Source organism: Triturus cristatus, unplaced genomic scaffold (assembly GCF_964204655.1).
Source record: "Triturus cristatus unplaced genomic scaffold, aTriCri1.1 SCAFFOLD_118, whole genome shotgun sequence".
NCBI classification, from domain to species: Eukaryota; Metazoa; Chordata; class Amphibia; order Caudata; family Salamandridae; genus Triturus; species Triturus cristatus.
Window position 1 is genome coordinate 657100 of NW_028187322.1, and position 25744 is coordinate 682843.

Below are 25744 nucleotides of genomic sequence, written 5' to 3' on the forward strand. Positions count from 1 at the left end.
AAATTGTCTCGCTGGTGCGCTTTTCCTGTACGTGTTGGTGACAGTTTTAAGCAAAGACCAGGGCCAGATCAACGCAGTATTTTCAGGAAAAATGCTGTCTTTATGTAAATGCCTTTCATTTACAATAATGACATGTAAATGTATCTTCTGGGGGGTCATTTTAAAATCTGGCTGTAAGCCGGCCCATTTCCCTCTGCATTGGCCCCCGGTGATGTGAACGGAAGCCCCCCGGAGGGTGCAGTTATTTCAATCCATGGGTTTGTACAGAAAAGGTATTTAAATATTTGCACTGAGATGTGGTCTCAGGAGTGTATGTGCTGGGACTTTCTGGGCTGTAGACTGCATTGGTTCCTAAGCTGGCCTCGGATGTGACACTTCTGAACATTCAGGCTGCCTTGTCACTGCTCCAAGACAAGAGACTACTTCAAAGAAAGATGTACCTCCCAGTTACCAGTGCGACGTATGGAATTCTACCTGTATTGTTGCCTCCGAATGGTGATGAACCATCCTTCAAGGGAAGAAAATCAAACTTCTAACTGCATGTGGCCCAACTCAGTCCTACCTGCACTCTTGAGAAAAATGCCTGTCTTGTCCTTCAGTCTGTAAAAAAATGTTCTCTTGGCAACCGCTGACTGGTAGAGATTGTACATATGTGAAATCCACTCATCTGCCATTTCATTCAAAATACAACATTTGGAAAACACTTGCCTTTGTATTGGAGCTGGTCTGATGATGGACAGTGCTTTCTAATTTTCTCACTGTGAGCCTGCATTAAACAGGTGTCTGCTTTGGACTGTGCAGAATAGTTCCCTATCACTCAGAGGACTGAGGAGTCGAATGTGGTCAGATCCACAGCTAGTGTGGCACAAGGAGCAAATATAATGTGTGCCAAATGCCTAATGGACCTGTGCATGACAAACCATGGTGTAGGAGTACAGCTCCCGAATGTTGGTCCAAATTATTTTACACATATGTGTAAACCTGACATGGCCAGCTGCTAATAGTATTTGTGCTGGGCTCTTTTTGCAGCATCAGTTCACACCCAAGTAAAAATAACCCCAAAGCTGCTAAAATCTAGGCAGCTCCAACCAGTACCAATCCCCACACCTCCCTCCCATTCCATTCCATTGACCCAAGCCTTCGTGTCTGGGCCCTCCCGGTGATCTACCCGTGTCTTCTCTGTTATTTTGCTGTGCTGGTTTTCCTGAGAGAAAGAGATCTTTCAAGGTCTCTTTTTTTCTACTCTCTTTTGTGTTGTTCATCTTAAGGATGCTCTTGAAAGAGGTCCCTATTCTGCCGATCTTGTAGTTCCTCTGATTCAGTTTGAGATCCACAAAGCAACTGGGCAGGTCTCTTCATTAAGACAAAACTTCTTGAAGATAAGGCAAGAGTAAAACATTTGATCTGATAGAGACTACTAGCCGCAGATTACTTAACGTAGAATTATCCCCAGGCGTGAGACTGGACCCAGAAAACTTTCTTGCCAGCATCTCTGTGCGCCGGGGGGCAGTACCACGCGACTCCGCCCGACGTCTTCCGTGAGCGTGACGTCAGCGAGGTCACATAAGCCTCAACCCGGCACGCTGACGTCCGTTTTCTTCTTTTCCGCGTGCAACACGGATCCGGATCGAGTTCCTGGCCTGTTTTCAGGCTTTCTTTTTACGCTTTGCGTTTTCTTGAGAACAGTGTGCGAATGCCTTCGGGCTAAAGTTTAAAAGGTTTATTTTATAAACAACGGGTCCTAAGATGCAGTACTTTGGCTAACATAAGCAGACAAATGATTAAAATCAAAACCATCAGCATTGTTACAGTACCATAGAAAATGAAAGGAGAAATCATAATATCATGACAGTGGAATACAGCCACCTTCCTTTAGCTAGTAAACTAATATTATTAGACTAGTAGAAGGTCTCTAGGCTTGAATGGGGAACCCCATACCGTAAAGATCAGCTTAGTGGAATCACATCACAGGACCAGGTGTAGTCTGCTCCTGGGAAACTCTTCTTCCGAATGTGTGTAAAAGCATGCAGTCTGCAATATTAAAAGTACTCGACTTTCAGGTATTTGCAGCTGCGTGCGTGTTATGGCTAAATAGTGAGCCGATCAACCTGAACTCAAAAACATGCATTGTCTGGCGACCCAGTCTGTTTCTTTACACAATGTTCAGACCAAGGTCGCAGCGCACGTCTAGGGATGTGAACAACAGAAAGTTCTCATGTGAAGAAAAAGGCGAGCAAGCAGTTTTCAAATAATAACATGTATCTGCAGTGTCGTGTGCAAAGGCAGCAAAAGTGGCAAGATGGCTTTCTAACATCTAACGCGCTTATGCCAACATAGCAATGTATGTATCTAAATCGCAGCCCTCACTACATAGTGAGGTCTGTCGCTGCTGGACAGTAGTGTGGTCTGTCACTGCTGGACAGTAGTGAGGTCTGTCACTGCTGGACAGTAGTGAGGTCTGTCACTGCTGGACAGTAGTGAGGTCTGTCGCTGCTGGACAGTAGTGAGGTCTGTCGCTGCTGGACAGTAGTGAGGTCAGTCGCTGCTGGACAGTAGTGAGGTCAGTCGCTGCTGGACAGTAGTGAGGTCAGCCGCTGTTCGACAGTAGTGAGGTCAGTCGCTGCTCTACATTTGTGAGGTCAGTTGCTGCTGGACATTAGTGAGGTCTGTCACTGCTGGACAGTAGTGAGGTCAGTAGCTGTTCGACAGTAGTGAGGTCAGTCACTGCTCTACATTTGTGAGCGTTAAAGCAAAGGGTAAACCCAAAAATCGCTGGGACCTGGGTATTTAGACAGTATAAGGGAAAGATGGTCCCAGAATATATAAACTTTTTAGAGTTAACACAGAATCGATATCAAAGGATACAAAAAGATGATGTCAAAGTGTTATTTAATCACACGTTGGCAAGATACACATTTTTATAAATAGATTAGGCATTTGTCAAATAGTGCGGGGTGCCATGGGAAGGAAGGGGGTAGTGAATTCAGGTGAGGTAAAAGGGGGAAGTGACATATAAATTATATCAAACTGTCACAACTTAATTGTAAGGCAAAACAATTTTTAAGCCACAAAATCCAGACGAAGTTCATTAGTTTGAATATAGATTGTTTACAAAAACCATGTACAAAACAGAAGAACACAGTGTAAGTTACACTGTTGAGAGTACTGGCAATGTCATATTGTCGACGTTTCGACCCCAAGACATGGGTAGGTTAGTTGGCTCCTTACTAACGGGGTCTTCTTCAGGACAAGGGTGATGGTGTAACACGGAGGAATGGCACCTACAATGATATTAAGTCAGTGTTACAAAAGAATTTCGGGTCCCACCAGGGAAAGTGAAAGGGACTCATTCAGGAAGTAATCGCTATATTTACCATATTCAAAGGTGGACATATAGTCAATGTTGACTTGGCGTCAAATGGCGCAGGGGCAGATAGGCTCCAATTGAGGGTGGGGTGAGTGACACCTACAAAGAATTATGAGGTGTCATTATAATGATCCACAAAATAAATAAAGGATTCATTGAAAATCACAAAAAACCGGAGAGAGAGTGACTTACTCATTTATGATCAAAGTCGCACCGGAGAAATTAATACCTCCAAAGTCACACGCCGTGGCGCACCATCGGTGGGAAAAGTGAAATTAATCACAACGAAATTAAGCCTCTAAAAATAAAGTGAAAGAACGGCAATGTAAAAACACTTAAACCCAAACCTAGAGGAAATACAGCGCAAGGGAAAAGGTACCAAGAGCTATCATCAGCAAAAGAAAGTTCATTAGATTTGAGACTAAACAGCACACTCGACATGAGACCCACCAGATAAGCTACGGGTCGCAGTGGGAAAGGCAACAGCCAGAGATCTATACCCTTGTTTAAGGAGTAATATATTACGAATATGCAAGTAGGGTCATGTATACAGGTCGAGCCTCAATGAGGAAACCATTACTCAGAAGAGAAAGCGGATTGTCAAACAGAGAATATCGAGCAAGAGTATAAATTCACCATAAGCAAAGAAAAATGTGTACTTTTAAATCAAACTGAGTGCCAAAAATGCTAAACAGACTTAACCCTCGACCATTTAATCTTACACGGAATTAAATCGAACAGCTAAAAACCAACGTACAGGGGGAGAGCATCCCTTACCGTGGGCAGCAGCAGCAAAGGCTGTCCTCAGAGTTTGTGAACAAAGCACTAAATCAACACTGAGTGATCGTTAAAATAGAGAGGCCCGGGCCACATGACGTGCAGCACGGCGCAGACGCTAGATGCTTGCAGTCAAAATGTATTAGAAGAAAGACAACAGAGGTTGTTTTCTTCCGAATAGTTAAAGGATATTACATTAATACATTTCTAAAAAAATACATTTCTAAAAAAAGGGGGAGGTTGGGCCCGTGTAACTCAGGGATAATCAGGACAATTCTACACTTTTCTTGACAGTGGTTAGCCTTGTAAATACCACGTAATTAGTTAAATGCAGCCTGGATAAATACAATGCTGACAACGCGTCTATATTGCACATAATAGTTAGGCATAGAAAACGCACAAGCATAGCAGATGTACATTATTCAGGGAAAATCAAGTTGGAGACAATAAACATCAAACATTATGAAAACATGTTTAACATGTATATAGGCCGTTGACAGTGGCAAAGGTTCAGAAGGAAGTTCCTCATGACTCAATTAATAGATAGTAAAGGTAGTTATACACTTTTCATGACAATAGTTAGCGTTGTAAATACCACGTAAATGATTCTGGACAAATTAATGCAACCTGGATAAATACAATGCTAGCATCGCGTCTATATTGCACATAATGGCTAGGCATAGAAAAAGCACAAATGGAGCAGATGTACATTATTCAAGAACAAATCGAGTTGGAAACAGTGAACATCAAGCATTATGAAAACATGTATGACATGTATATGGGCCGATGACAGTGGCAAAGGTTCAGCAGGAAGTTCCACATTGCTCAAGTTAATGGAGTTAAAGAACTTAGAAAAAACACACAGACTTGGATGGTAATCCTTGAATGGGAAAGAATGCATTGGCTACATAGAAAATTATATACATGCATATACACATTATTTATCATCAAATGCATCCGATGAACAACATAACAAATGCTCGTGAGATGACATTATCATCAAGCTAGTCAGGGACAGATAAAGACCAACAGTCACCAAAAATGCCTAGTTGCTGAGAATGGCCAATTGTGCATTACTGGGATCTTGTTCATTCAAACCCATATTAATGGTATCAAAGCGGATCATCCATTTACATTCCCTAATCGTAAGGATAGAGGATATGTCACCTCCCCTGGGCCCCAAATTGGTTTTTTCTATCACAATCCACTGCATTTGGTCAGGGCTGTGTCCCAACTGGCTATAATGCTCAACTAGTGGTGCTCCAGTGACATGGCATCTTATTCTACTTTGGTGTTGCAATATTCTCACTTTGATCTTCTGCTGTGTTTGGCCAATATATAATTGGCCACATGGACATACGATCCCATAAATAACGTTGGTAGACTTACAGTTAGTATGGGAATGAAGCGTAACATTGTGATGTTTGTAAACAAAGTTTTTGGATTGGATTGTTGTTGAGCATGCTTTGCACGACCCACATTTGAAATGTCCTATCACAGGTGGTAGATTCCAAAGTGACTGGATGGTTGGTTCCACTGGATCCTCAAGGAAAGAATGGACGACATGGTCCTTAATACTCATCGCTTTTCTGAAGGAATGCATTGGTAGATTTGGTTGATTAATCTCAGTTGATACAAGGCTCCAGTGCTTGTTGATAATCTTTTTAACTGCATTGCTTCTGGTAGAAAATGTTGTGACACAAATCATTTTATTCTTGGCTGATGCTGCAGGTTCCTTGGCCGTGAGTAAGGTTTCCCGAGGATTGTACCAGGCTCTCTTCTGGGCCCTTTTGACCAAACGTTTGGGGTACCCCCTTGAAATTAGTCTGGCACTTAGGTCTTCGGACTCAATTAAGTAATCAGTTCTCTTAGTGCAGTTTCTGCGAATCCGCAAAAACTGTCCGACCGGAAGGTTGTCTCGCAGACCACGAGGGTGATAGCTGCTGTACCTGAGAAGGGAATTCCGTTCAGTGGGTTTTCTGTATAAGGTAGTGCAAAGTTTATCATCTTCACTGAAGATCTTTAGGTCGAGGAATGGTATCTCCTGAGTGTCAGACTGGATGGTAAACTGAATATCATGGTCGCACTGGTTAAGCCATTCGTGGAACAGATTGAGTTGAGCTATGTCGCCATTCCAAATCAATAATATATCATCGATATATCTTTTCCATAGATTGACATGTTGAGAAAAGGGGTTGTTGTTAAGGACATGGCGCTGCTCGAAATTGTCCATATACAAGATCGCTAGATCTGGGGCAAAGGCTGCTCCCATCGCTACACCTTTCTTCTGGACGTAGTAGTTTCCTTGAAAATAGAAGAAATTCTTCTTCATTGCAATAGTGAGAAGTGCTATAATGAATTCTGTGGGTACCCTCATTGGTGCTGGTCTTGAGTTCAGAGCTTCTCGCATCACTTCTAAGGCTAGTTCCTGGGGGATGCTGGTATAGAGTGACACAATATCACAAGTGGCAAGGAGTTGCTCACTAGAATCAAATGGTGTTTGGTCGATGATGGTAATGACTTGCATAGTATCACGTAGGTAAGTTTCTGTTTTTTCAGCCATTGGTTTTAAAAAGAAGTCTATATACTTGCAAAGAGGTTCCAAAAGTGAACCACATCCAGATACAATTGGACGTCCAGGTGGATGAAGCATGTCCTTATGTATTTTGGGTAGGGTATAAATGGTAGGTAATCGTGGACTTTTCTGGTTCAGGTAGTCAAATTCCAATTTACTTAGAAAACCAGAGTCCAATGCATCAAGAGTGATTTGATGAATTTCCTCAGCCAGGTTTTTAGAAATGTATTTTTTTAGAAATGTATTAATGTAATATCCTTTAACTATTCGGAAGAAAACAACCTCTGTTGTCTTTCTTCTAATACATTTTGACTGCAAGCATCTAGCGTCTGCGCCGTGCTGCACGTCATGTGGCCCGGGCCTCTCTATTTTAACGATCACTCAGTGTTGATTTAGTGCTTTGTTCACAAACTCTGAGGACAGCCTTTGCTGCTGCTGCCCACGGTAAGGGATGCTCTCCCCCTGTACGTTGGTTTTTAGCTGTTCGATTTAATTCCGTGTAAGATTAAATGGTCGAGGGTTAAGTCTGTTTAGCATTTTTGGCACTCAGTTTGATTTAAAAGTACACATTTTTCTTTGCTTATGGTGAATTTATACTCTTGCTCGATATTCTCTGTTTGACAATCCGCTTTCTCTTCTGAGTAATGGTTTCCTCATTGAGGCTCGACCTGTATACATGACCCTACTTGCATATTCGTAATATATTACTCCTTAAACAAGGGTATAGATCTCTGGCTGTTGCCTTTCCCACTGCGACCCGTAGCTTATCTGGTGGGTCTCATGTCGAGTGTGCTGTTTAGTCTCAAATCTAATGAACTTTCTTTTGCTGATGATAGCTCTTGGTACCTTGTCCCTTGCGCTGTATTTCCTCTAGGTTTGGGTTTAAGTGTTTTTACATTGCCGTTCTTTCACTTTATTTTTAGAGGCTTAATTTCGTTGTGATTAATTTCACTTTTCCCACCGATGGTGCGCCACGGCGTGTGACTTTGGAGGTATTAATTTCTCTGGTGCGACTTTGATCATAAATGAGTAAGTCACTCTCTCTCCGGTTTTTTGTGATTTTCAATGAATCCTTTATTTATTTTGTGGATCATTATAATGACACCTCATAATTCTTTGTAGGTGTCACTCACCCCACCCTCAATTGGAGCCTATCTGCCCCTGCGCCATTTGACGCCAAGTCAACATTGACTATATGTCCACCTTTGAATATGGTAAATATAGCGATTACTTCCTGAATGAGTCCCTTTCACTTTCCCTGGTGGGACCCGAAATTCTTTTGTAACACTGACTTAATATCATTGTAGGTGCCATTCCTCCGTGTTACACCATCACCCTTGTCCTGAAGAAGACCCCGTTAGTAAGGAGCCAACTAACCTACCCATGTCTTGGGGTCGAAACGTCGACAATATGACATTGCCAGTACTCTCAACAGTGTATCTTACACTGTGTTCTTCTGTTTTGTACATGGTTTTTGTAAACAATCTATATTCAAACTAATGAACTTCGTCTGGATTTTGTGGCTTAAAAATTGTTTTGCCTTACAATTAAGTTGTGACAGTTTGATATAATTTATATGTCACTTCCCCCTTTTACCTCACCTGAATTCACTACCCCCTTCCTTCCCATGGCACCCCGCACTATTTGACAAATGCCTAATCTATTTATAAAAATGTGTATCTTGCCAACGTGTGATTAAATAACACTTTGACTACATTTGTGAGGTCAGTCGCTGCTTGACAGTAGTGCGGTCTCTAGCTGCTTGACAGTAGGGCGGTCTGTCGCTGCTTGACGGTAGTGTGGTCTGTCGCTGCTTGACGGTAGTGAGGTCTGTCACTACTTGACAGTAGTGAGGTCTGTCACTGCTTGACAGTAGTGCAGTCTATCACTGCTCATCAGTGAGGTCTATCACATCACTGCTTGCTTGACATAGGGCTCTATCTCTAATTGACATTAGTGTGGTGTATCGCTGCTTGACAGTAGTGAGGTATATCACTGCTTGACAGTGAGGCATATCGCTGCTTGACAGTGAGGCATATTGCTGCTTAACAGTTTAGCGTATCACTGCTTGATAGCGAGTGTATCACTGCTTGACAGTGAGACGTCTTGATGCTTGACATTGAAGTCTACTGCTGCTTGACAGCGAGGTGCATCGCTGCTTGACAGTGAGGTGTATCGCTGCTTGACAGTGAGGTGTATTGCTGCTTGACAGTCAGGTGTATCGCTGCTTGACAGGTGTATAGCTGCTTGACAGTGAGGTGTATCGCTGCTTGACAGTGAGGTGTATCGCTGCTTGACAGTGAGGTGTATCGCTGCTTGACAGTGAAGTGTATCGCTGCTTGATAGTGAGGCGTCTTTATGCTTGACAGTGAAGTGTATCGCTGCTTGACAGTGAGGTGTATCACTGCTTGACAGCGAAGCGTCTCGATGCTTGACAGTGAGGCGTCTCGATACTTGACAGTGAGGTCTATCGCTTGACAGTGAGGTCTATCACTGCTTGACAGTAGTGAGGTATCACTGCTTGCCAGTAAGGTGAGATAGTGAGGCGTATCGTTGCTTGATAATGAGGCGTATCGCTGCTTGATAGTGAGGTGTATCGCTGCTTGATAGTGAGGCATATCGCTGCTTGATAGTGAGGCGTATCGCTGCTTGATAGTGAGGTGTATCGCTGCTTGATAGTGAGGCGTATCGCTTCTTGATAGTGAGGTGTAACTCTGCTTGACAGTGAGGTGTATCGCTGCTTGACAGTGAGGTCTGTCCCTGCTCGACAGTGAGGTTGGTCTCTGCTCGACAGTGAGGTCTGACGCTGCTTGACAGTGAGGTCTGACGCTGCTTGACAGTGAGGTCTGTCGCTGCTTGACAGTGGGGTCTGTTGTTGTTTCACACTGGGGTCTGTCGCTGCTTGACAGGCGTATCACTCCTTGACAGTGGGGTCTGTCGCTGCCTGCTGGTGAGGCGTATCGCTGCTTGACAGCGAAGTGTATCGCTGCTTTACAGTGAGGTGTATCGCTGCTTGACAGCGAAGTGTATCGCTGCTTGATAGCAAAGCGTCTCGATGCTTGACAGTGAGGCGTCTCGATACTTGACAGTGAGGTCTATCGCTGCTTGACAGTAGTGAGGTGTCGCTGCTCGTCAGTGAGGTCTATTGCATCACTGCTTGCTTGACATTGGGCTCTATCTCTAATTGACATTAATGCGGTGTATCGCTGCCTGACTTTAGTGAGGTATATCACTGATTGACAGTGAGGCATATTGCTGCTTAACAGTAAAGCGTATCACTGCTTGACAGTGAAGTGTATCACTGACTGACAGTCAGGCATCTTGATGCTTAACAGTGAAGTACACCACTGCTTGACAGCGAAGTCTATCACTGCTTGACAGTAGTGAGGGCTGTTGCTGCTTGACAGTAGTGAGGTCTATCACATCACACCTTGCTTGACAGTGGAGTCTATCGCTACTTGACAGTAGTGAGCTATATCACTGTTTGATAGTGAGGCATATCGTTGATTGACAGTAGTGAAATCTGTTTCTGCTCGACAGTGAGGTCTGTCGCTGCTTGACAGTGAAGCATATCACTGCTTGACAGTGAAGCGTATCGCTGCTTGACAGTGAAGCGTATCGCTGCTTGACAGTGAGATGTATTGCTGCTTGATAGTGAGGTCTCTCGCTGCTTGACAGGGAGGTCGCTCGCTGCTTGACAGGGAGGTCTCTCGCTGCTTGACAGGGAGGTCTCTCGCTGCTTGACAGGGAGGTCTCTCGCTGCTTGACAGGGAGGTCTCTCGCTGCTTGACAGGGAGGTCTCTCGCTGCTTGACAGGGAGGTCTCTCGCTGCTTGACAGTGAGGTCTCTCTCTGCTTGACAGTGAGGTCTCTCGCTGCTTGACAGGGAGGTCTCTCGCTGCTTGACAATGAGGCGTATCGCTGCTTCATTATGTGGCGTATCGCTCCTTCATTATGTGGCATATCGCTGCTTCATAATTAGGGATATCGCTGCTTCATAGTGAGGGATATCGCTGCTTCATAATGAGGCATATCGCTGCTTGATAATGAGGTAAATCCCTGCTTAACAGTGAGACATATCGCTACTTGCCAGTGAGGTGTATCGCTACTAGACAGTGAGCTGTATCGCTGCTTAATAGTAAGGCAGTGACAGTGAGGTGTTATTGCAGCTTGGCAGTGAGGCGTACTGCTGCTCGACAGCGAGGCGTACTGCTGCTCGACAGCGAGGCGTACCGCTGCTCGACAGCGAGGCGTATCGCTGCTCCACAGTGAGGCGTATCGCTGCTACACAGCGAGGCGTATCGCTGCTCCACAGCGAGGCGCATCGCTGCTCCACAGCGAAGCGTATCGCTGCACCACAGCGAGGCGTATCGCTGCTCGACAGCGAGGCGTATCGCTGCTCGACAGCGAGGCGTATCGCTGCTCGACAGTGAGGCGTATCGCTGCTTGACAGTGAGGTGTATCGCTGCTTGACAGTGAGGTGTATCGCTGCTTGACAGTGAGGTCTGTCGCTGCTTGACAGTGAGGTCTGTCGCTGCTTGATAGTGAGGCGTATCGCTGCTTGACAGTGAAGCGTATCGCTGCTTCATAATGAGGCATATCTCGTCTTCATAATGAGGCATATCGTGACTTCATAATGAGGCATATTGTGGCTTTATAATGAGGTGAATCCCTGCTTACCAGTGAGGCATATCGCTACTTGCCAGTAAGGTGTATCGCTACTAGACAGTGAGGTGTATCACTGCTTAATAGTAAGGCAGTGACAGTGAGGTGTTATTGCTGCTCGGCAGTGAGGTGCATTGCTGCTCGACAGTGAGGTGCATTCCTGCTTAACAGTGAGGTGTATCGCTGCTTGACAGTGAGGTGTATCGCTGCTTGACAGTGAGGTGTATCGCTGCTTGACAGTGAGGTGTATCGCTGCTTGACAGTGAGGTGTATCGCTGCTTGACAGTGAGGTGTATCGCTGCTTGACAGGTGTATTGCTGCTTGACAGTGAGGTGTATCGCTGCTTGACAGTGAGGTCTGTCGCTGCTCGACAGTGGGGTCTGTTGCTGTTTCACAGTGGGGTCTGTTGCTGTTTCACAGTGGGGTCTGTTGCTGTTTCACAGTGGGGTCTGTTACTGTTTCACAGTGGGGTCTGTTGCTGTTTCACAGTGGGGTCTGTCGCAGCTTCACAGTGGTGTCTGTCGCTGCTTGACAGTGAGGTGTATCTCTGCTTGACAGTGAGGTGTATCGCTGCTTGACAGTGAGGTGTATCGCTGCTTGACAGCGAGGCGTATCGCTGGTTGACAGCGAGGCGTATTGCTGGTTGCCAGTGAGGCGTATCGCTGGTTGACGGTGAGGCGTATCGCTGGTTGACGGTGAGGCGTATCGCTGCTTGATAGTGAGGCGTATCGCTGCTTGATAGTGAGGCGTATCGCTGCTTGATAGTGAGGCGTATCGCTGCTTGATAGTGAGGCGTATCGCTGCTTGATAGTGAGGCGTATCGCTGCTTGATAGTGAGGCGTATTGCTGCTTGTTAGTGAGGCGTATCGCTGCTTGTTAGTGAGGCGTATCGCTGCTTGTTAGTGAGGCGTATCGCTGCTTCACAGTGAAGTGTATTGCTGCTTCACAGTGAAGTGTATCGCTGCTTCAGAGTGAAGTGTATCGCTGCTTCAGAGTGAAGTGTATCGCTGCTTCACAGTGAAGTGCATCGCTGCTTCACAGTGAAGTGTATCACTGCTTGACAGTGAGGTCTGTCTCTGCTTGACAGTGAGGTCTGTCTCTGCTTGACAGTGAGGTCTTTTGCTGCTTGATAGTAGTGAGGCGTATCGCTGCTTGATAATGAGGCATATCGCTGCTTGATAATGAGGCATATCGCTGCTTGATAATGAGGCATATCGCCGCTTCATACTGAGGCATATCACCGCTTCATAATGAGGCATATCGTGGCTTCATAATGAGGTGAATCCCTGCTTAACAGTGAGGCATATCGTTACTTGCCAGTAAGGTATATCGCTACTAGACAGTGAGGTGTATCACTGCTTAATAGTAAGGCAGTGACAGTGAGGTGTTATTGCTGCCTGACAGTGAGGTGTATCGCTGCTTGACAGTGAGGTGTATCGCTGCTTGACAGTGAGGTGTATCGCTGCTTGACAGTGAGGTGTATCGCTGCTTGACAGTGAGGTGTATCGCTGCTTGACAGTGAAGGGTATCGCTGCTTGACAGTGAAGCGTATCGCTGCCCGACAGTGAAGCGTATCGCTGCCCGACAGTGAAGCGTATCGCTGCTTGACATTGAGGCCTATCGCTGCTTGACAGTGAGATCTGTGTCTGCTTGACAGTGAGGTCTTTCGCTGCTTGATAGTAGTGAGGCGTATCGCTGCTTGATAATGAGGCGTATCGCTGCTTGAAAATGAGGCGTATCGCAGCTTGAAAATGAGGCATTTCGCCGCTTCATAATGAGGCATAGCGTCGCTTCATAATGAGGTGAATCCCTGCTTAACAGTGAGGCATATCGCTACTTGCCAGTAAGGTATATCGCTACTAGACAGTGAGGTGTATCAATGCTTAATAGTAAGGCAGTGACAGTGAGGTGTATCGCTGCTTGGCTGTGAGGTGTATCGCTGTTTGGCAGTTAGGTGTATCGCTGCTTGACAGTGAGGTGCATCGCTGCCCGACAGTGAGGCGTATCGCTGATTGACAGTGAGGCGTATCGCTGCTTAACAGTGAGGCGTATCGCTGCTTAACAGTGAGGCGTATCGCTGCATGACAGTGAGGCGTATCGCTGCGAGACAGTGTGGCGTATCTCTGCGAGACAGTGAGGCGTATCTCTGCGAGACAGTGAGGCGTATCGCTGCGCGACAGTGAGGCGTATCGCTAAGCAACAGTGAGGTGTATCGCTGCGCGACAGTGAGGTCTGTCACTGATACACAGTGAGGTGTGTCGGGAGCAATAGTGTCCAGGTGGCCACATGAGGAACCCTCCCAAAAATAGAAATACTCCACACAAAATGTTCGAAAGAGAAACATGCTGCATGTTATTTTTTTTAAAACCAATCCAGCTCCCTCCCCTTGATCTCCCGGCATCCTAGTACTACCCTCAGGCGAGGACCAGAATCCAAGACAAACGATAAAAAAATGGCAAGAAGCTAGTAGCTTTACTCAAATAGGGAGGGGATCCAAATTAAAAATAACTCCTTCACTCCGGTCCTTTTTTAAGATGAGCAGGGACGTGGACATACCAACTCTCGTCACAAAGAAGTCCGAACCGACTAGTATAATCAATATCATGAGTCGGAAACCGACTGGAGATCTATAGCAAACCGGCAGTCTTCCTCTGACTAACAAATTCCATGTATTGGAGGAGGAAACTTCAACCACGGAAACTACGTCCGTATCTGTGCCATCCTCATCATTAGAGTTACCTGAGCCCTCTATGATAGGGGGTGGAACTGTTCCACCGTTAAGACAAGAAAATATTGAGACAATATTACAGACTCTATCAGAGGAAATAAAAATCAGATTCACAATGTCAGAAGCGAACCAAGTCAAAATTTGCGATGTCTGTGAGAGCCTTGAGAAGAAACTCACGGACCTGACCGATAGAATTGAAATTTTAGAAACCGCTTCAGAAGACATGAGACGAGAAGTTACGGTCAATCGCACAGATATTCTACAATGCAAAGATAAAGAAAGAGGCCTCCAAGGAAAAATTGAATTTCTAGAGAATAATTGAATACGCAATCATCTGAGGCTCCTGAATGTTCCAGGAGGTAAAGAGGGGGAGGATCTAAAAGGGTTTGTTGTGAACTTGATCCAGGAAACAATACCAGACACTGGGAGACTAGATTTATTCCGTGATATCCAACGAATCCATAGGGACCCATTTAGGAGAAACCCTAATAGAGATGAACCGAGGAAAATACTAATTAACTTTAACACTTACTCTATTAAGGAAACCATCCTTTCAACTGCATTAAAAGCTGGGTCACACACTAAAGACGGATGGTCATTTTGTATACGCTCGGATCTATCAAAAAACTCAATCGCGCCAGTGGGAATTAGGCCAATACATACAGGAACTTAAATCTTTAGGAGCTACTGCGCAAATTAAGTTTCCTGCCACCTTAAAAATAATGTGGAATAATAAAATGCACCATATCGGAGATCCAAAGGAAGTAGAAAATCTCATCAAGCAGATAAAATCCTAGGAAACTAAACAGGCCGTGTCTTCACACATGAATATATAAAAAGGCTGGCAACAGGAAGGCCGCTGGGCAGACTTTATGCCCGTCTTGGTTAAAGGGAGGGTTCCCCAGGGAGGGTGGGTGGGATTTCACAAAAACAGGGTTAAAACACACTGTATATATCATGTAATTTTCACACTGGGTTGGGCACATAGTGGAAAAAAGGAGGAAAAAAAGTCTTCATATGCGAAAAATACGTTAAGAAAACAGGAAATGTTTCTAAAATATGGTTATGACAGATAATAAACATTCTCTGAGGATACTTAGTTGGAACATAAATGGGTTTAGAGTAGCAGATAGAAGATGAATCCTACAACTTTTGAAACAATTCAAGTGTGATATCATAATATTGCAAGAAACGCATCTACAACAAAAAGAATGGGAAGCAATACTTAAAGGTCATAAATGGATACACCAGTTAGCATGTACTGATCAGAACTGCAATATCAAAGGGGTTGCCGTTCTATTTAAAAATTCGGCTAATGCTAAAATAATTAAAGTAACTTCAGACCCTAAAAGAAGGTGGATTATTGTAACTGTGATGATTTATGGCCAGACTTACTTCATTATAGTCTATTATGGCCCAAAAGTAGATGACACGTTACCACTATATGACTTATTCCATCAAATATTGAATGATGACTACCCTATCATTATGGCGGGGGATTTTAACACTTTCATGGAACCTGTATTAGATAAATCTACCAGCAGACCAACAGTTAACACTCCTAAAATGCTAGATTGTATACAAAATATTATGAAGAATCTAGGATTAATAGACCCCTGGAGAATGAAAGCTGGAAGAAAGAAAGAATTCACTCACCATAATAAAAAATATGGTCATGCCTCTCGTATAGACTATTATCTCATCGACTCAAGATTAGGTAATAAGGTTAAAACAGTCTTTCACCATCCTGCTCATTTATCAGATCACTCAGCAGTCAGTTTAGATATAGTGATAGAGCGAAAAGGACCTAAATTTAGATGGACAATGGATAGGTCATTACTAGGAGAACTGGAAATTCAGGATAAAATGAAACAAGACACACTACACTACTTTGAACTGAATGCGGGCTCCTCTTCACACCGGGTCATCTGGGACACATACAAAGCCTATATTAAAGGGAAAATAATTAGCTATGCTGCATATAGAAAGAAGGAGAATGATAAAAAAAATAGAAAACATTGAGAAGAAAATAATCTCCCGACAAAAAGATATTATTGCAGAGCAAGATCCTGTAGCAGCTAATGAACTCCAGCTACAAATTAATGAAGGGAAGAAAGAACTTGAGGAGTATCTGGAAGGTATAATCAAGAAAAAGTGGTTTGCAAGCAAATTAGCGCACTATGAGTACGGTGAGGCATGTGGAAGGTTATTGGCATGGAAAACCAGGGCTGACCTAATTAGGAACTCAATAAGAGAGATAACCTTAGAGGGCTCAGGTGTAAGCTATTCAGACGACATTGATATCGGGGTCGCTTTTACCAACTTCTTTCAAGATCTATATAAGGAAGACAGTTCGGTAACTAATCAACAATTGGGTACTTGGTTTTTAAATGACCCTCTACCAAAATTTACGCCAGACAAGGAATCTCTACTTAATAACCCTATTACATCTGAAGAAGTATCTTCAGCAATAAAAAAAACCTGAAGAACGGGAAAGCACCTGAATGAACGAACTAATCCACCCATTAACCTCTTTATTTAACTCTATCTATATAAATAAAGAACATATACCAGAATCCTGGAATGCGGCCACAATAACTCTCATACTAAAACCCCCTAAAACCCCAGAAATTGTGAGTCCTATCACCCTATATCTTTACTCAACAATGACTATAAAATATTCACGAGTATACTTGCAAAAAGGCTGGATAAAATATTACGAGATCTAATAGATTCGTCACAAAAAGGATTTATGAAAGATAGACAGCTGATTGATTTAACACACAACCTTGTATGTGCCATAGACCTGGCCACAGATAAAAATCTCCCCTTAGCTATTTTGACTGTCGATGCTGCTAAAGCATTTGACAGGGTCAGTTTGCCCTTTCTTCACGCTGTTTTATTACACAATGGGTTGGGGAGCAATTTAATCAATGCCATAAAAAACATCTATACATGCCTTTTTGCAAGGATATTATTAATGGCGCCCTCACCCAACAGCTGAAAATAGGCAGAGGAACACAGCAGGGTTGCCCCCTATCCCCTCTTTTGTTCAACCTATATTTAGAGCCTCTAGCAAGAAGGATAAGAAAGGAACTGACAATTCTGCTATTCGAACATCAAGGCTGGGTCAAAAAAGAGCCTCTCTACGCTGATGACTTAATAATATACACACAAAACCCTACAGAATCTTTCCCAGTTATGAGTCTATTAAAAGACTTCGGTACGATAGCCGGATACGGGTAAACGAAGCATAAACAGAGATCATGACCTGGAATACCCACCTCGACTCTACTTTGAAGGAAAAGGTGAAAACTGAAATAAGATATTTAGGAGTCCAGGTAGTCAAATCCTTGGAGGAAATGGCATAGATCAGATCAATTTTCTTAAACAGGTGAAAGAAACTAAAAAACTGTTGCAAACCTGGTCCACCCTGCCATTATCGATCATTGGCAGGGTGAACTTGATAAAAATTATGATTTTACCAAAGTTTACGTTTCTGTTCAATGCTCTGCCACTATACTTCGAGCTAAAATGGTTTAAGAAATTACAAGGCGACCTGACAAGCTTCATATGGGCTAATAAAAATCCAAGGATTGCTTGGAAAAAACTTCTTAAAAAAAAGATAGACGGGAGGGGCTTGCCTTACCTGACTTTCTGCTATACTGCTGGGCTTTCCAACTAAAATACATTAGATCACTCTTAACTAAACGCGCCCAGATATTACGACCTTGTCTTGGAGCATTAACTGCAGACCTAGCAGAACAAGGCAATTATTTTCTGTTCAAATATGGACATCCAAATTTTGAAAAACAAAATACTTCTGAAGGTACTAAATGCGGCATGCAGGCTTTGGATTCAGGTTAGGAGAATCTTGAAACTACCCTATTACAGCTAGATTGCTCCAATTTGGAAATCCCCTGGGACTCCCCTATGTCTACAGGACTCCCTATCTACTCCACTAATGGATGTTGAAATTGAAAAATGGGGCCAATTAATCGACGAACAGAAACACATTTATTGGGACTATCTATCACACAAGACGAATAACTCATTGTCAAAATTTAAATATCTGCAATTAACTAGTTGGGCCCAGAGCCAACCATGGTTGGAACACCGAATGAGTGGGAAATTGCTCTACACGATAACCCTGCATTAAAAAAGGAAACTGCTAAATGGTACTGGATGCTAGTTCAAGAAGAAGACTCCGAAATGATCCCACTGGAGGAAAAATGGAAAGAGGTCCTCCCAGATGTCGATTTAACAACCCTGTGGCAAGTATCAATGAACACACTTTGCTCATTTGTTAAATACGCACCTCTAAGGAAAAGCCACGCATTCACTTTGCACAGTGTTTATTGGTCCCCAAAGAAGCTATCCAGACTAGGAGGAGATATAAAATGCTGTCCGAAATGTGGGCTGTCAAAGGCAGACGATGTGCATATGTTCTGGTTATGCCCTAGCGTGAACACCTTTTGGCTAGAAGTGGGTAAGATTTTGACGGAATATTGAAAATGAACATAGAGGTAAGCCTACCTTTGATTATTTTTGGGATTTTGGATAAACATAGTTTTTATGGGGAAAATAAGAAAGCATTTGAACAATTGTTATTAATTATGATTGTTATTGCTCGTAGGGAAATTTGTGTTAATTGGTTTTCTACTAATTCACCATCTTGTGCAGTTTGGTTAAACACTGTTAGACGATACGCTAGACTAGACTGCATAAACGCCTCGATAAAGAGGGCCAGTACTTGGGCACCACTTGTTAGATATGGTCCAACTCACACAACTAATTAAAGGATTTAACCGGTCCAAGGATTAAGACAATTAAAATCCAATTGGGAGATGTGAGAGGGCTCCCACACTATGCCATGAATGATGGTTTACAGTTGGTGTATTGGGGCAAGAGAATACCTAGTAGGATCCGAGTGTATATTATGCTCTCTAAACCACAATACACTGTAACAAACACATTTGGATTGTCGCATATGAGGACCAAAAAAAAAAAATGTTGATGTCGCATTGGAAAGCAGACATGATACTAATAATCAGAAATATGTATACAAACAGGCAGGAGGGCAGTACCGCACTCCTTGGGACAGAGGTGAGTTGTGCGCTTTCCACCGCCTCTCAAGCTCATGTCAGTGTAGTGTGTCTTTTATAATATAAACAAGCATTTGCAATGCCATAGGTCTCGTATTTGTGAGAGTTTGACCTATTGTCATTGTAAATGACACCTTTTATTTATGTGTTTGTGAAACCTGCAAGCAGTGCGTAAACCACTTGCGGGTTTTGTAAACACATAAATAAGAAGGCATTATCATTTACAATGCCAATGGCTCAAACTCTCGCCAATGCGAGACCATAAACAATCGCGGCACCCGCGTGTTAGCTTAGGATCCTGAAATCCAGGCTTTCAACATCCTAAGCTAAAAGAGCGGTGCCGCGATTGCTTTAAAAGTAAAGAAATAGAAAAAAGTTTTTTTCTATTTCTTTACTTCTAAAGCAATTGTGGCACCCACGCTTTAGCTTTCAACATCTTAAGCTAGAGCGCGGCGATTGCTTCAAAAGTAAAGAAATAGGGGAAAAAAGTTTTTTTCTATTTCTTTACTTTTGAAGCAACCGTGGCACCTGCGCTTTAGCTTAAGATAATGAAAGCTAAAACGCGGGTGCCGCGATTGTAACAAAAATAAACAAGTAGAAAAACATGGTACATCTTAAGCTGAAGCGCGGGTGCCGCAGTAGTCGTCTTCCATCTGGGGCTGGAGATCTCGGAGAATTAGGTCCCAGTGATCTGCTAAGAGGAATTTTCAGAGAATGCAGAATTACTCTGTGTAGAGCAGTGTTCTCCGCCTGAGCCCTATTGGACTTCTCGGTGAAGGATGGAGTGGGGGCGAGATCCATGCCCCCATGCTAATCGGGGAACCCCACTTTTGGATACTGCTGTCACAAAATATGCCAACTCTGTGATCCACATCACAGAAGAGACTGCAAAGGCGTATACTGCCCCTTCTGCAATGCCACAGTGCCCTGAGGGCACAAAAAGAGGCACACATGTCTGCTGCGCCCGACAAAGTTTCTGTAATAGGGCCCTACTTGGGTAGATGGAGACTCTGATTCTAAACCAGCGTTCAATAAACTAACATGGCTTCAAGTTAACTTGTAACAGTTTTTTCCTGTATTAGAAACGTCACTAGATAGAATTAATTATTTTTTGTAAAAGATGATAAAGATGTCGCCATCCTCCTTCCGACATCGCTGCAGTCGGAGCTTTGGTGCCACTTTGCATGCATCATGCCAGATAAAATTGGAGCAATCTCTGAAGTGGAAATCAATGTCTCGGGTTCAGAACCTGCGTTTGTTTTCTTCCCATTTGTTTTTAACATTGTGTAATGTCGCTGTGGGTAATCCCATGTGCAGCTTTTCAACAAGTCTGGACCTTTCAGCGAAATGTAGTAGAGAGTAAGTCAGCAGTAGGGGCAATTTGTGTAAAGAACTGTTATTATTTATACTAAACCTTATTCTATTACTATCATCTCCAAAAATAACCCTTTTCAGACTCTTCCCTCCTCGGATCACCCAAACCTCTTTTTAATACTAGGATCTCCAAAACAACGCTTCTAAATTCTTCCCTCACCTATCCCTTCTTCAACTCACAAAAACTCATCTTACCACTATGATCTCCCTAATCCATTTCTATGGATTCTTCCCCCCTCCATCTCTCCGTATCCTCATCCCAAACCTCATCTTAATACTGTGAGCTCCCAATAAACACTTTTTAGACTCTTCCATCCCCCATTACCCTTTTCAATCTGACTAACAGACTCACATGTCCACCGCTCAACTTTCTCTATATTAATCCACCACTGATCTTTTTTGGGTTCTGGAGTAGCGTGCTCCTTGTCAAAAAGCACGTTGACGCCTTGTCAAGGGTAATAAGCACTATTTAATACAATTTCAATACCATTCGATAGTAAATAGGCTGAATGCACTGAGGTTGTGTCGCATGGCGGTGATGCGCAGAAGGAGCTGATTGTGTGAACCTGTACTGGGAAGCATTGCAGGACTGCGCGAGACTTGTGTGCCTCTTGCTTCCGGTGCAGCTCCTGCTCTCCTCATTGCAGTCCATCGCAGAGGAGAGCCCCAGATTGACTAAACACTTCGAGATTGGCTGGTGGCGTGGTGGACTAGTCCGCGGGTAGTAGCCCCTGCTGGATTATGCAGGTAGACTACAACAGCAAGAGAAGAAGCTCTCCCTGCTCTTGTGAGGAGCACCTATCAGTCTTTGAAGGAGCATTACATTTGTAAGGCAGTGTCACCAAGCTGGATTAAAGAGGGTGGAGGACCTTAATAATTTGGGTCTATAGCACCCTGGCCTCTGTCTCAAAATCCATTCGCAACAGTGTTTTATCATGATAAATTGGCCTGACATGTTCCCGCTAAACCAATATGTTCGTGTCTTAGGAGTTTAACATTGGTGAAATGATCCCCTTCACACAGATAATAGGTGGGCAATTATATTTATTTTTTGTTGAGTCTGCAGCCAACAATGAGGGAGCATCTGGCCAGCCCCATCAGTCATCAGACTTCCCTTACCAGCCCGAGAATCCTCTACAACATTCCCTATCATTGAGCCACCTAGGAGCATTTCTAATCCTACCTCGGCTTGAACCAACATACCTAGAAATACTTTTCAGCCTTCATGTTACACCAACCTTACTGTCCTCCTCTAAACAATTGCCCACTTTCACCACCACCTTGCAATTCCACATTTTCATCTCTCAACAATACTGTGTAAGGATTTACCTTTCTTATTTGAAGAGACTTAGAAAACTTAACCCCTTGCTTTCTCTTCATTCCTTCCTTACTCGTCTCCAATCGCCCACTGCAAATCCTTCCAGAAAATCACCCTGCAACCTCCAAGGTTCGTCACTGCACATTTTCCTCCTTTCCACATCCTTTGACAACAATGTTCTAGGCCTTCTTCCTCTCATAACATCAAAAGGCACCTTCCCCATTGCACTATTAGGTGTGGTACAGCAAGCCCACACCAATTTTCTCACAGCGCTCTTCCACTGATCAGCCTGACATAATGCCAACTGTAATCCTTCATCAAGAGTTCTATTCCACCTCTTGACAACGTTTTGCTCTGGGGATAATAAACAAACATGCTTATTTGTACCACTCTGTTCATTCTTTAAAAAATGTTTTAATGTCCTGAAACACAAATTGTACTCCATTTTGAGCGTCACCTGATTTGTGAACTTTCCTCTGGCCACCTTCAATGGTAGTCAACAACCACAATAGCGCACTTACGGCAGAAACCCAAAACATTTTAGCGACTAGAAATGTCTAAACCAATTTTCTTCCATGGGACATCCATTTTCTTACTCTCTATAGGTGGATACTCCACTGTTGTTTGCAATGTATCACTACATGCATGTGATGTAATCTCTCACTGCTGTCTTACCATCCAGATCCAACTCTGGTCATCCGTGTTCAACCATCACTCTCCGTTTGGTTGCGCTTATTCCACTTTGTCCAGCAACAGCCTACAATAAAATGTGACTCCTCAATGCCTCCAGCACTACCAACAACTCTCCTCAAGAAGTCACCCACCACGACTACTCTGTATTTACATTTCCGAAACACTCAACATTATCTGAAGTCTTTCCCCTAGCTGGTTACTCCTTTGACATATACTTCATGACCTCCTGCAATCTTTCATCTTCTTTTACTGCCTGCACACATTCCTTATGTGATATGCACCCTTCAGTGAGAATGCACACATTTGCCACAAGCCATTGACCCCACACCATCACCTTCCTGGTTATCCACGGGTAACCTCGATAGACAATAAGCCACTACGTTTTTCCTGCCCTGAACATTCTCTGTTCTATAAGAAAATTCCAACATTCTTAGAACCCAATGCAAAATTCTGAATGAAGCTTGGCTAGTGCTCTTATCGTTGAAAACATCCACCAAGGGACAATGGTCAGTGTGAATCACAAAGTCAGTTCCCCCACACAATTTTTTTTAAATGATTCACACCCCACCAACACGCCAATGTTTCTCGCTCAATTGTGGCTAATGTTGGTTTCTCACTCCTTAATGGTCTTGAAGCATAAGCAATAGCCTCTTCATACCATCTCTAAGTTGCAGCAATGCCACATCCAATCCAAAAGCACTAGCAGCAGTGCACACAATGCTCTTATTAGCTGTGTCAAAAGATTTAAGAGCCGGAGCTGTTGCCATATTTTTTTTCAGTTGCACAAATTCCCACTCACATTCTGTACACCGTTCAAACTTGCCATTTTTCAACATTAACGTATGTTTTCTGTTGTGTCTGCAAACATGTGAAGGAATCATGAATAATAATCAACTAATCCTAAAAATTATCTCAGCTGATCCTTGTCCTGTGGTGACAGAGCATCCACAATGGCCTTTACTAACTTCAGTTTTGGCAGTACCCCCTTTTCATTCAGCCAATGTCCAAAATACTCAACTCCCTTTACACCAATCTTACACTTCTCCAATATAATAGTCAACCCACTCGCCAGTAAAATGTTCAACACTGAAAATAAAACCCCATTGAGCATCTCCTCACTCTCGCTGAAAACCAAAATATCATCTTTGAAATATGTTTACGTTGCTTTGCTCCATGAATAGTTGGTGCATTGCCCTCTGAAATACAGCCACAGCTGATGCCAGCCTAAATGGCATACGTTTGAACCTGAGAGCCCTTTAGTGGTGACAAAAGAAGTTAGATGTCTAGAACTAGGATGCAAAGTAATTCAGGCCTCGAAAATCATAAAAATGTTACTAGACCTGCAGGTCGACTAACTTGAATATTCTAATCGACCTAACTAATGTTCTTGACCAGTGAACTGGTCTCAAATAGTGAGCTCATTGGAAAATATTTTATTTTACAAAGTCGCCTTTTTCCTTATTCTCACATATGAGTGCACCTTCATCTATGTGAGTTCAGCATTTCTACTGTACAAACTGAAACTCTTTTGTTTGATTAAATAGTCTAAACGTTTGCTTCATGTGTAATAAGAATCAAGCCCACATATAGGGTACACATGAATCTTGCCTTGCCTCTCCGTTTACTAATGACATTGCCATGAGGGCAGGGGCATGAGTGTTTCTCTGTTCATGTTTAAACACTCACTTTTAATAAATATATCACTAAAGCATGATGTGGTAGTGGACTGTCATTAACAGACAGTAAATTTCCACGAAATTGCCAAAAACCTTTCCACTACCTTGCAGCTGTACTGCTAAAACTATATAGTATATTAACAATAATCTGTGAAAATTGGGTTTCAGAAAACATATTTATCATTTGCACGTCACCAAGTAAAGTGTTCAAATTTGTTTTTCGTCCTTTTAAAATATTTTTTCATCACACAGAATTATAAAAAATTGGCTTTCACAACTACTGAAATAAATTTGGAAATGTTTGTACAGTTGACTTATTAGATATTTAAACGTGCTAGGAAAAACCTGATACCCTACATCATTTTATTTCACACTTCGTACAGCAGGTCAGACAGTTAGCTTTACAAAGTCCTTCAAGTCTGCAGTCAGAGAAGGAAAAGTAATTGTAAACTGACTTATGACCTCTGTCTCTAAATACAGAGCAAATGTGATAAGATAAAAACAATATTTAAAGGCATCTTAATTGCTCCTTCACATTCAGACTGAACAGAACACCTGTTCTCTGCCAACTCACCAGAACTGGCGAGTGGGTTCTAAAAATAATAATAAAAATCGACCTGATAAAATCTGACTCGCCACAGCGAGTGGGGGAGGTGATTTTTTGAGGCCTGCAATTTGATGATATACATACACCAAATCCAAAGTAAAAAAAAATAAAATTGTTCCTTTGGTCATCATCAGCAAATTACTTATGTTGGGAAGCGGATGCCTATCCACTCTAATAGTTGTGTTACAATTGCGTAGATCTGCCACACAATCCCCATCGTTTTTTTGGGTTTTTTATGCCAACTGCATTGGAGCCAAACATTTGGAAGCCTCGATTTCTCCAATGATATCCTCCTCACACAATCTCTGCCATTCCTTCTTTAGAGGCACCCTGATGACCAAAGGCACACTATGTGCTTTGTGCACCTTGGGACATACTCCTTCTTTCAACACAATTGTGTGGGCAAATCCTGTGAGCAATCCCAAATAATTTTTTAACACATTTGCACATTTTTCCTGCCAAACAGTAATACATAGCAGGTTTACATTAGCTAATGCTCCTAACACCTGATTGTGATAATTGGAGCCTAATTTTATTAGCAAATATCTTTGTTGCGGCCATCCCAGCAAAAACAATCCATCCTGGTGATGTATATTGTGGAATTAGTTTTAACACCTTGGAATTCCAAGGAACCCTCAAAGTACCCCACCAATGCAATCGGTTTGTTTCAGTAGGCCACAAGTTTGATGTCGGACTCACTCAATTTATGTCTGGGAAATTTATCAAGATACTCTTCTCTCAATGTGTAACCAGCACCAGAATCCGCCATCACTCGCACCTCTACTCTATCAATCATGATGGTGGAAAAAGGGTGGTCTTTTTCCCTGGAAACCCCCATGTCACTGATTTGTAATATAAAT

The 25744-nt window shown here is 43.0% G+C and overlaps 1 protein-coding gene and 1 long non-coding RNA gene across 2 annotated transcripts in view; one reads left to right on the forward strand and one right to left on the reverse strand.

The window, feature by feature from the left end:
- Positions 1 to 2872: 2872 nt before the first annotated feature.
- LOC146771962 (uncharacterized) lies at positions 2873 to 4266 on the reverse strand. Its single transcript, XR_014975145.1, has 4 exons — positions 4145 to 4266; positions 3560 to 3665; positions 3375 to 3466; positions 2873 to 3281 (listed from the first exon to the last, which is right to left on the reverse strand). It is a non-coding gene; the product is annotated as an uncharacterized LOC146771962 (long non-coding RNA).
- Positions 4267 to 6825: 2559 nt separating this feature from the next.
- The window catches only part of LOC146771963 (proline-rich protein 5-like), a 393650-nt gene continuing 374731 nt past the window's right edge, over positions 6826 to 25744 (forward strand). Inside the window, exons 1-2 of the mRNA XM_085640285.1 lie at positions 6826 to 6857; positions 7105 to 7163. Of these exons, the coding sequence (XP_085496411.1) occupies positions 6826 to 6857; positions 7105 to 7163 (91 nt within the window). The remainder of the gene's footprint in view (positions 6858 to 7104; positions 7164 to 25744) is intronic.